General features: G+C 46.8%; 1 protein-coding gene across 13 annotated transcripts in view; it reads right to left on the bottom strand.

The window, feature by feature from the left end:
* Window positions 1-12,034, bottom strand: part of TCF12 (transcription factor 12) — a 162,312-nt gene that overhangs the window by 2,873 nt on the left and 147,405 nt on the right. For 10 of the 13 annotated variants that reach the window (XM_068204049.1, XM_068204046.1, XM_068204051.1 and 7 more), the window contains 4 exons: window positions 6,228-6,342; window positions 5,243-5,414; window positions 4,049-4,281; window positions 774-927 (listed from right to left, as the gene is read on the bottom strand). In XM_068204049.1, the coding sequence (XP_068060150.1) occupies window positions 785-927; window positions 4,049-4,281; window positions 5,243-5,414; window positions 6,228-6,342 (663 nt within the window). In that variant the 3' untranslated portion in view covers window positions 774-784. The remainder of the gene's footprint in view (window positions 1-773; window positions 928-4,048; window positions 4,282-5,242; window positions 5,415-6,227; window positions 6,343-12,034) is intronic. The other 3 variants (XM_068204050.1, XM_068204053.1, XM_068204059.1) reach the window with 1 other exon arrangement.

Here is a 12,034-nt window from a genome sequence, read left to right as displayed (position 1 = left end):
ATAAAATTCAGTAAAGTTCTGGATTAAAATAAGGACATTGAACCCAGTTTTTTATTCTTTTTGAAAGTGGCAACAGCTCTACTGGAATACTCAATTTTTTTTCCTTTTAAAATCAAGGTTTCCCAGCTATTTAGAAAACCAACCAATGACATGAATAAACCCAAAAGACTGATATTCCTGTAGGGCCTCCCCACGAGTGTGTTTCAATGAGATGTTACATACTGGGCTACCCTGCAAAGCTGCAAACATTACTTTTAAATTTTAGCTATCTTCACCAATACCAATTGTGACTGAAGACAGTTCCCAGTCTCTGTTGGGCAAATGAGGAGTTAGAAGGACTGGCCATGAGCCAGAGAGCAATTCTCTCTGGGATGAGGAGTCCCTGAAACTGTATCAGTACTGGGAAACAATACATCGATTTTTAAATCAACTGATGTAATATTTAGACCATTTAAAGATGTATAAATCATCTCTAATAAACTTGGCTTATCTAGCAAGCTGTTCACTGTTCCTCTGATGTCATGCCAAGAAGGCCACCTGAGCCAAGAGATGTAGCCATTGGCAACGAGGCATGAAAATAAAGAGACTGACGACAATTTCTTGGGGTTTTATTATAAACCCAAACAAATCTGCAGCCTTCTGCTTCTGCTGAGAGACATGAAAGCACAGAGAAGTTTGGTGCTGCTGGCAGCTCAGGAACTAATCCCCACCATATCCAGGTGTCTCCCCCACTTCAGCCAACACAAAGCAGCAAGAGCCATCCCCTGACGTACCTGGCTGGTGTTCACATATGACCCATAGGGTTGGTAGTTTCACTCAGGCCAGGGTGGCTTCCTGGGTGTGGTGTTGGTGGCTCTGCCGATACGGCAGAAACTTTTTCTTCTTCCCTTCTCTTAAGGCAGGCTGCTTTAGGGTTTAGGTTTCGCTCTGTAACAGAAGAATCAGAGTTCTTAATATCCCAAATGCTGACACCACGGGCAATATCGATACAAGAACCCTGGAGTAAAAATAGCTCTGCAGCTTCCCTCTTCAGCTGCTGACACCCCCTGCTCACCCACAGCTGTCCAAAGCTGCAGACAATCACTACTGAAAGTCCTGCCAGACAGCTCCTAAACTGGGATTTAAAAAACCCAGAGACAAAAAGCCAAACCCAAACGCTTTTAGTAGCCTACATACACCTTCAGAAACTTTTAAAAAGCACCTCCTTTATCAGCACAGGACACTTTAGTGCTAAATGAGAACTGTCTGTAATTTACAATAGATTAAAATTGAATGTATCCATTTTGTTGGTAGGCTGAAGTCTTACCAACCTTGCTGACATCACACTAGTTTTAGTAATGTTGCTGCTTCTTTCTTCCTAGTAAGTATTAGCCAGCTGTTAGGGCAGGGGAGGCAGCACACCCTGAATGGATAGTTCTCATAGCCTCAATCTGTGAAATCACCTTGTGCCCATCTTGGTTCAATCAAAAGACTGTGATGACAGTCACATACAGCAGAAGCACTATTTTTTTTTCCAAACCCTATTTCCTCTCACATTAAAGCCAATACTTTATAATAACCAGCTGTGGACCAGCTATCAAGGTATTTTCATCGGTGTGTTTCCACTTCCCCACTTAGCTTCAATAGATGTAGATTTGGAACTCATTTCCAAATAATGAGAGTTTCTAACAGTCAACTGTTTCTGTTCTTCAAAATGGCTTTCCATGAATCAAATACAGAAGACGTCAATCACAGGGGTCCAAAAGACACACAAAAAACATGTAATATATTCCGCTGTGGAATTTAATCAACATTTTAAGGTATTTTCTAGCTGTCAGTACATTCTGTTTTGCAGTTGGAGATGGCAGATACAATTATAACTGCAAGAAGTCTGCCAAAACTGAACAGACAGCACAAGCCCTTTTCTTGCACTGCACAGGCACCCCTCTAGTAACTGCAGTTTACTGACCCCTGTGCATTTTAGCTCATCTGACAGAGACTATTTTGGATGGACTTGATAGTTCTGCTGTCACCAAAGTCATTATCAGCAGCCTCCTACTGCATTTCCTTAAGGATGAGCACTCCCAAAGAGTCTACCGGAAAAAAAAAACCCAAAACTGCTAACTTTCCTTAATCACAGTTTTCTTTGTCTAAATGTGGCTTGCCTTGAAGTTTTAAAGATTTAATTACGTGGAAACTTTGAAAGGAAGTTAATTTACAGTGATTTAGGAAATGGAGATAAAAACCCCTGGCCTACAGTGAGAGCTGAAATCTGAAATGGTTCATTTTGAATAGCACCAATCACAAAATGAGAAGCTTCTTTAGCAGCAGAGAGGAAATTGTTTATGCAATTACATAAAGCACTGTGCAAGCTCCTGTGGGTGTCACACAAAGCTCCGGTCACTCACTCGCAGGAACAGGTGCAAAGGGGGACAGGCAGGACAAACGGGAGCCAGGGCCTCTCTCCAGGAGGCCCCGCGCCGGCCCCGGACACGCGGAGCACAGGGAACGGGAGGAAGGGAAGTTCTCCGTTTACACTGCCTGCACAGTGGGGCCAGTTTAGCTGTTAGCACAAAAGTTTTCTACCACAGACACCAGGGTCGGAAGTCCTCTGACCAAGGCAGAATGATTTTATTAACACGGAGCTTCCTGTGAATTACAGAATCTGTGAGAGCAGGGAGATAGACTTGATGCTTTTTAAACACCAAAACCTACCCTTGATGAATATCCCTCTGACTTCGTAATACAAAACCATATCTTCTAGACCACAGCAACCATTTTCAGACCAAAACAGTGCCTGAGATCTCAGTCTCAGAAATGCTAAACTGGGTTTTACAATGGCCCCAGCTGCTGTCTCGTCTGCAGAACAGTTACTCTGTGCCTTGGAAGAACTCTGGCTGGACACAGTGTGTTTCTTTACTGACAATTGTATCAGTAAAAGTGCCTGAAAACACAGCATCTCATCCTTACTCCATGAAGGACATAACTTTGTGTTAAGTTAGTTATTTAGCCCCTTTCAATAAACTTCTAACTGTTGCTTGGGTCTTCTGTTCAAAATGCAACAAATGAGAAAAAGGAAGTAAAAATGAGGTATGCAAAAATAAAACATTGTTATCACTCAGTGACATCAGTGATTCAAAGATGCAGTGCATTGAGCAAATACAACCAGTGACATATCCACAACTCAGACTTTTCACTTGACACACTTCCATCGGTGAGACGCTAAGGAAGATGGCTGCTGATGAGTCCCAAACAGCAAAACACAAGGACACTCATTTGGGAAGTGCCAACTCCACAGAAGGAGACTATTTCTGTTGGAAGGGACTCCCAGCCACCATCCAGTCTGACTCGGGGCTGACCAAAAGTTAGAGAAAGGTGCCCCAGAACTTCAACATGTCTTTGGCAAAAGTAGACATGGAGATTTAAAGTCAACTGTGTCTTCACCAACTCACAAGAACAGAAGAGCTGACGAACCAAACGTAATTCCTAGAACCATCTCTCCTTACGAGAATGAATGGCAAAAAGTAGTTTTCCTTCTGCACCTACCAGCAAGCCTATTGTTTTTTTCTTGGAAAAATTTGAAGGGATCAGAGAAAGAAGATTCATGCAAACCCAGCTCTGATTCAATTCGAGTAGAAGTCGCCTCCCTCCCCAGTACACGTTTAATGCAAAAACTTATGAAAACACAAATAAATTCACTGCATTTTAATACTGCAATTACGCGGAGTTCATCCTGAAACAGATCTCTTATTGTTGCTAAATCTTTTCTACTACTAAATAAGTGCTTGTTACAGTTTAAAGCAAGCTGTATCAAAATTTTAATTCACCTTGAAAACTTAAGTGAAGAGATGACTAATTGAACAAGAAAAAGATCAAATTATAAACGTTATACTCTCTTCCCCTTTTTTTTAAAGTGATTCTTTGCTTTCTCCAAAGAACTTCAGCATCATTACAGAAGAGCAAACACACTTTCAGTAGCTCATGCATCTGGCTGAGCAGGTTTGAAGAGCCCCACGCCGCTCCATGGACAAAGCTGCCACAGGCCTGCCCCAGCCCCGAGGCCACTGACCTCTCACTTGCTGCTCCAGGCTGAGGATCACTGCCACAGCCTGGTGCAGGATCAGCAGCTTCGTCTGCGGCTTCTCGCTCTTCAGGTGCAGCTGGCACATGCGGCCCAGCTCCTTGAACGCCTCGTTAATGTCTCGCACACGCAAACGCTCACGGGCGTTGTTTGCCATTCTCCTCTCCTTTTCTCGTTCTATTTTCTGCTCCGGGTTTAAATCCTCATCTTCGTTAGTACTGCTGCAAGAAAGGAAACGTAACAGGATATTGAAATGTCACTGGTATTTCAAACAAGTGATCCTGGTGCTGACTCCAAATTGATGAAGAATAAAATAATTTCCAATGAAGTTTTTGCTATTTTCCAATGCATCAGCTTATATAAAAACACATTCGAGGAATTTTTAATTTCATGTGCTTATTTAAGAGTTTTACTTTCGATAAAGACCACACTGGCAAATTCTAGAATTATTTTTCTTCTACTACTCAGGGTAGAGCTCAAGAGTTATATTTAGAATTCTTGAACTGCCTCAAATGATATCAAGTTGCATAGCCTTTTTTAATATAGGTTCAACCAATTCAGTCTAAAACTGTGCAAAACCTCTGTTCTACTAAAACTAACACACTAAATGCCATTGAACATGTCTTAATACAGATTATGCTGCATGTGGTTGCAAAATCCAGATTGTTTACTGTTATCTCTGCCTATTGGGCAGATCCAGAGGCATTTACCCAGCATCAGTTTTGTGTCTGTGGCTTGGGAGGGGACGAAGTGTTTCAAGCGGATAATTAGCCACAGTGTTTCACCTCAGGCTCCAGGTCAGGAGCTGGAGATCTCCACTGCCACAGATTCACAGCTAGAAGGGCAGCCTTGGCCCAGGTAAAGTATCACTAATTTCTGACATTGTCCCATCCTCTGTGCTGGGCAGGGCCCTCAGTCTTTTGCTGCTTACATGTACAGGCAGACATTAGGCATGGCACTAGCATAAGGGAATGCACACTTGACAGATGATTTTCCCAGCAAATCCTCTACCTTGTATTTAAATATATACAGATACTATAAACTTTTTCTCCCTTTCAGCTGCCTATTGGCGTATGCACTGCAGTAACACAAAAGCCTTGCAATAAATTTATCAAATGTTAGGACAACGTGTTACTGAGCATTATCAAAGCACAGATTCTCCACGTTATGTCAGCAACACACCTTGTTCTGCCTCTGGAGGAGACCTTGATATCCTTCTGGGAGGACTCATCATCTGATTTCATGTCATCTGATGAGGGGGGTTCATGGATATTTTCATCCTTCTCCTTATGTTCAGACTTGATTTCTGTTGGACCTATAGCCACAGACTGGCTCTGTAAGCCACCCGACAGTGCTGCAAGCAACCAGAGAGCAGAGTGATTGTCACAGCACTGAAACACTGCACAGGACCTCAGCAGAGAATGGCAGTGAGGGGCCAGAGCCGAGCACGAGTCTGGCGAGACAACAGGAAGAACTAACAGAAACAAGAAATCCTGGTAACACTGCTGTACTTTGACATGTGTCATGGGTTATAAAGCAATCACAGTTCACAGAGCAGCTTGATTGGTAACAGCTTAGTCTAAGGAAAACACTGTTTAAGACAAAAGGACATTGAGTGAAATAAGGAAATGTGCACCTGATGTCTGGGCTGCAAATTTAAGAGCAGAGCTGCACTGACACCAAGGCTTGGGTTTAGGCTGAATGTGCAACACCCCCTAAATGGTGCTAGCATGCTAATAAAGGAGCTGACTTCTGTTTTCTGCAGTTTACTTCTTCAGCTAAAAATGGAAGGAACTGTAAGCACGGGTATGGAATGACCTCCTTCCATTGGCTGTGCTGAACTCTGGTCTCAGCCCACTCCACAGCTCTCCTGGGCAACTGGGAAAATGGCTGCAGCTCTGCAAGTGCATCATGGCCCCTTAAGCTGGAGGAATATGGCTATAATGCAGCCTTCTCTTGAAATTATACTGGGATAATTGAGGGATCCCCTCAAAATTGTTGCAGGAGTCCCTAAGAGTGGTGGCACATCGGACTTGTTATTAATTTTAATTTTTCAACATTATCTATGCCCTTATCCCTTGCACTGATGACATTTTACCAAGATCTACAGCCTCACTGTCTCTGAACTACTGCAGACCCTGTCCAGCATTTAAGCCTGGAAAGTTACCTCTGTAGCTGTCTTGTGTTTTATGATTTAGTTCTGTACTCTGGGCAGAGACTGTACTGGGAAGAACTGAATGGTTGCTGTTGAGGCTGACACCTTCTTCCCGGTGAGTCCCAACCTAAAGCAAAGCAAAGCAAAGATTTCTATTAAAGATGTGATTCAAAGATATAGTCCAAAAATAGAAGTTACAAACACTGAAAGTATTTGCTGGATTAGAGACTCAAGTTAAAATTCTTGCTGAGTAAAGCAAAGATTTAGTTGATGTATGCTGTTACACTGAAACACTTGAATACACCTTACTGGACTGGGCTGCGTCTCTAGCAGTGACCACCCTTGTATGGAATAAAATAATCCACGTATCTACCTATTCTTACCGCCTATTTTCTCATCTATTCCTTCATAATACATCATGATTTAATTTCTGAGCAGCAAGCATTGAGATGAAGAGTCTTGAAAAATTGTAATTTTGCATAAACTTGAATTAATGATACTTATGTGAGACAGCTTTGAGTGTGCATACCTAACCTGAAGAGCCAACTTGTTAAAAAACTGCTGCTCAATACAGAATACTGTCATCAACTTCTATTAAAAAAATATTTGTTCAAGAAAAAAGAGGTAAAGATATATTGCCTGTATTTAAATAATTTCCATTTAAAGCTTTTGATTTCTAAAGGCACCAAAGTCCTTAAACATTTATAATATAACCAACATAATACAATTAAACAGTTAAAATGAACAAAGACGAGGGATTCTACTATTATTTGTATAGTTACAAAAACTGGCTACAGATGAAGCTTTTTATTGGAACAGTAGCAAACATGTCAACTAGAAGATTAAGCCTTTAATTAAATAGGTTTATTGCCTGGAGTTACACATGAGAACCACTGTTTTTCAATAAATCCTTCAATCCTAGTAAACTGCTGAGCTTTGAATCCCTCTTGAGTAATTAATGCAGCTTTTACCTTTCATGTCTTAGTATGGGTTTTACCCAGAGAGAGATAAATACCCTTATGCAAGTTTATCCTTTGTTTAATATACACTTGTTCCTGTAAGCTAATGCACAGGAACAAAAAAAGAAAGGGGGAACCCCCCCTTCCCCAACAACCCACAACTAATATCAGGTCATTCCGGGCTGCTATTTGTATCCATTGTTCTGTAGAAAATCTCCTCTTGTATACTGTGGAATATCTGTTGCTATTTCAAGTATATTTTATCTTCCTCTGCGTGTAATAGGCTTTGTTTGTGAGAAGTTCTACTCTGGATGCAGTCAGCCCTGCAAGCTCCTGCAAGAGTCATGAACTCGCTGGGAGGAAGGAGCTGAGCCCGGGTCTTTCAGACAGAACTCTTTACAACTGGAACATGAAGCTCATTCTCACTCTGAACTTTTCAAAACTGAGTCTTTTCCTAATTCTGCCTTGCAGCTTGTGTGTTTTATTTTCTTCTTCTGGTCATGCTTAGTCCTAACACTTGAGGGTGCTTTTATTCAAGCTACAGACTTGAATAATTTCATGGCCAGGTTTGTTCCAAAATCTACTACTTAAAAAAGAGAAAAATTTCTTAAAGCTGTGTACAACCACAGCAGCTGTCAGAACCCTGGCAACTTTCAAATCTAGAGCTAATCTAAAGGCAAGAGATTAGCAAATCAGTTCTGATAAAGGCAGAGAATAGATGAGAAATAAAACCCGAATTCAAGTCCATGTTCCAAACCTTTGAAACCAAGATGTACAAATTAAAAGCATACAATTTAGATTAACAGGATTTACACAGAAATCTTAAGAGCTAAAATGTTACAAAACTGACCATAACAATGATTTTTATCTGTGATCTATGATATACCAGAAAATCCAATCTGGCAAACAAAAAACCCCAAACAACATGACTTCCTGAAAGTCACTGCATCCATCCCATGCGGAGGCTAAAAGCTGTTTGCTACAGTTACAACTGATCGGAGGCTACTTCAAGCTACCAAAGATTCAAGTATGTTAAACATTGAGTTCCTAAAATGTAGTTGGCTTTCCTTTCCCCGGACTCGCACTGCACAGAGAAAGGGCTCTCCCCATTAGCATTTCAATGAAGCACAACCTCGGGCTTCCTTTAAGCCTTCTGAAAGGCGTCCGGGGCCATCAGCTCCGCGGCGCTCGGAACAAACGAGCTCTCGACGTGTTTTATCGCTATTATTTGTAAGCGATTGCCAGTCAGGCGCTTTCCTAGCGCCAAGGGCCAGCTCCGGGGGCAGCGAGCTGCCGGCGGGTCCCGCGGTGCGCGGGTGCGGGGATCGCCGCTGCCGAGCGTTCCCCATTTCCATACAGCTGCCCCGGCCGGCAGCGCGGGCTGTGCCGAGGCGCTCGGAGCGCCGGCCGCGGGACTCGCGGCAGCTCACCGCGAAAGAACACGAACTCGGACTTAATTCATTCTCTCCGGCACTAATCCAGCCTTGTTTCCACGGCCTCTCCTCCCTCTCCTCCCAAGCAAAGCTCGAAGCTTCCCAGCCACACAAAATGGGAGACAAACGGAAGGCCGGGCTCTGCCACACCGCACGCAGGCAGAGCACACAGTGTGCGGGAGAGCACAGCGGTGAGCAGCGACCAGGGCAGACAGAGTGCTCGGGATCCGCTGGGAGCAGCGACCAGGGCAGGCAGCGTGCTCGGGATCTGCCTGGAGCAGCGACCAGGGCAGGCAGCGTGCTCGGGATCCGCTGGGAGCAGCGACCAGGGCAGGCAGCGTGCTCGGGATCCGCTGGGAGCAGCGACCAGGGCAGGCAGCGTGCTCGGGATCTGCCTGGAGCAGTGACCAGGGCAGGCAGCGTGCTCGGGATCTCCAGGGAGCAGCGACCAGGGCACACACTGCGCTCGGGATCTGCTGGCAGCAGTGACCGGGGCACACACTGCGCTCGGGATCTGCTGGCAGCAGTGACCAGGGCACACACTGCGCTCGGGATCTCCAGGGAGCAGTGACCAGGGCACACACTGCGCTCGGGATCTGCTGGGAGCAGTGACCAGGGCACACACTGTGCTCGGGATCTCCAGGGAGCAGTGACCAGGGCATACACTGCGCTCGGGATCTGCTGGCAGCAGTGACCAGGGCACACACTGCGCTCGGGATCTGCCTGGAGCAGTGACCAGGGCACACACTGCGCTCGGGATCTGCTGGCAGCAGTGACCGGGGCACACACTGCGCTCGGGATCTGCCTGGAGCAGTGACCAGGGCACACACTGCGCTCGGGATCTGCTGGGAGCAGTGACCAGGGCACACACTGTGCTCGGAATCTGCTGGCAGAAATGACCAGGGCAGGCAGCGTGCTCGGGATCTGCTGGGAGCAGTGACCAGGGCACACACTGCGCTCGGGATCTGCTGGCAGCAGTGACCAGGGCACACACTGCGCCCGGGATCTGCTGGCAGCAGTGACCAGGGCACACACTGTGCTCGGGATCCGCTGGGAGCAGTGACCAGGGCACACACTGCGCTCGGGATCTGCTGGCAGCAGTGACCAGGGCACACACTGCGCTCGGGATCTGCTGGCAGCAGTGACCAGGGCACACACTGCACTCGGGATCTCCAGGGAGCAGTGACCAGGGCATACACAGCGCTCGGGATCTGCTGGGAGCAGTGACCAGGGCACACACTGCGCTCGGGATCTGCTGGCAGCAATGACCAGGGCACACACTGCGCTCGGGATCTGCTGGGAGCAGTGACCAGGGCACACACTGCGCTCGGGATCTGCTGGGAGCAGTGACCAGGGCACACACTGCGCTCGGGATCTGCTGGCAGCAGTGACCAGGGCACACACTGTGCTCAGGATCTCCAGGGAGCAGTGACCAGGGCACACACTGCGCTCGGGATCCGCTGGCAGCAGTGACCAGGGCACACACTGCGCTCGGGATCTGCTGGCAGCAGTGACCAGGGCACACACTGTGCTCGGGATCTGCTGGCAGCAATGACCAGGGCACACACTGCGCTCGGGATCTGCTGGCAGCAGTGACCAGGGCATACACAGCGCTCGGGATCTGCTGGCAGCAGTGACCAGGGCACACACTGCGCTCGGGATCTGCTGGCAGCAGTGACCAGGGCACACACTGCGCTCGGGATCTGCTGGCAGCAGTGACCGGGGCACACACTGCGCTCGGGATCTGCTGGCAGCAATGACCAGGGCACACACTGCGCTCGGGATCTGCTGGGAGCAGTGACCAGGGCACACACTGCGCTCGGGATCTGCTGGCAGCAGTGACCGGGGCACACACTGCGCTCGGGATCTGCTGGCAGCAGTGACCAGGGCACACACTGCGCTCGGGATCTGCTGGCAGCAGTGACCGGGGCACACACTGCGCTCGGGATCTGCTGGCAGCAGTGACCAGGGCACACACTGCGCCCGGGATCTGCTGGCAGCAGTGACCAGGGCACACACTGTGCTCGGGATCCGCTGGGAGCAGTGACCAGGGCACACACTGCGCTCGGGATCTGCTGGCAGCAGTGACCAGGGCACACACTGCGCTCGGGATCTGCTGGCAGCAGTGACCAGGGCACACACTGCGCTCGGGATCTCCAGGGAGCAGTGACCAGGGCACACACTGCGCTCGGGATCTGCTGGGAGCAGTGACCAGGGCACACACTGCGCTCGGGATCTGCTGGCAGCAGTGACCAGGGCACACACTGCGCTCGGGATCTGCTGGCAGCAGTGACCAGGGCACACACTGCGCTCGGGATCCGCTGGCAGCAGTGACCAGGGCACACACTGCGCTCGGGATCTGCTGGCAGCAGTGACCAGGGCACACACTGCGCTCGGGATCTGCTGTGCAGGCACCTCGCTCGGTACCAACGCGTTCCCATCACTGCCCTTTGCCTGCTTCCTCCACACAATGCCAACCCAACACGGGTCTGGCATCCAGTGCAATCACAAAAATGTTACCCCTCAGTAACCCCAGGATGAGAAAAAACAATAGTCCTGTTACAAGACTGTACACTGCTGTAATTTACCAGGTTAAATGCATTCATTTTTATGCATTTCAAGACCTGTACACAGGACAATCTGCAGCCCCACGGACACTTGCAAATTAAAAAAACTCCAAACCTGAGGGCAGAACATATTTCAGTTGATTTAAGTGGTAACATTTGGGATCTGAAACCAGAAAACCAGTTAAGTATTTTAGGCAACTAAATAAAAACTAGACAAATCATGGGCAGTGATGACACACAACTGCATGTAGGAGAACTGAGAGTGACACGTGGGGAAAGGACATCACTGTCCTGTTAATATTGGTTCTGCGTCTCACACTTTAGTTTGATTATTCATTTTGGGCACTTAGCACTCTTGTGAACTGGAAAACAAAAATACCAGTCTTGGTCTGAGTCTTTGAACTTTTCAAGTCCTAGTAGCTGGTCAGTTTGGCTATGATCATTAAAACCATTTTAGTCAAGGTGTGCTTAATTAAGGCAATGGAAAGAGCTTTCTAATCAAGAATTTTACACATCAGACAGCTCAGAGTTGCTTAGTGGGAGCATAATCTCTGCAGGGAAATACCAACTCTGGAAGGGTTTGAGCAAGAGCAGAGGTTGGTGTTGGCAAATCTGCTTAACTGCCCTTTTGTGCTTCTACTGGAGCAGGCACAGGGCACAAAGAAGATCACCAATTTTCTGAGATTCCTGTTATACCTGAAAAAACCCTCTGACTTAAAGATTGAATTTCATCCTTAACTGAGTTTCCAGGCCTTTTATTTATTTATTTTTAATCAGTTCAGGCTGTTCTTTTTCCATTGTATTACAATGACAAATAAAAAGCAGCTTGAATAAGAACAAAAAGTATTACTTCTTAACTT

The sequence above is a fragment of the Anomalospiza imberbis genome, chromosome 13 (genome assembly GCF_031753505.1).
Source record: "Anomalospiza imberbis isolate Cuckoo-Finch-1a 21T00152 chromosome 13, ASM3175350v1, whole genome shotgun sequence".
Lineage (NCBI taxonomy): Eukaryota > Metazoa > Chordata > Aves > Passeriformes > Viduidae > Anomalospiza > Anomalospiza imberbis.
Note: the sequence above shows the minus strand (reverse complement) of the source record. Positions and strands in the feature narration are given on the sequence as shown.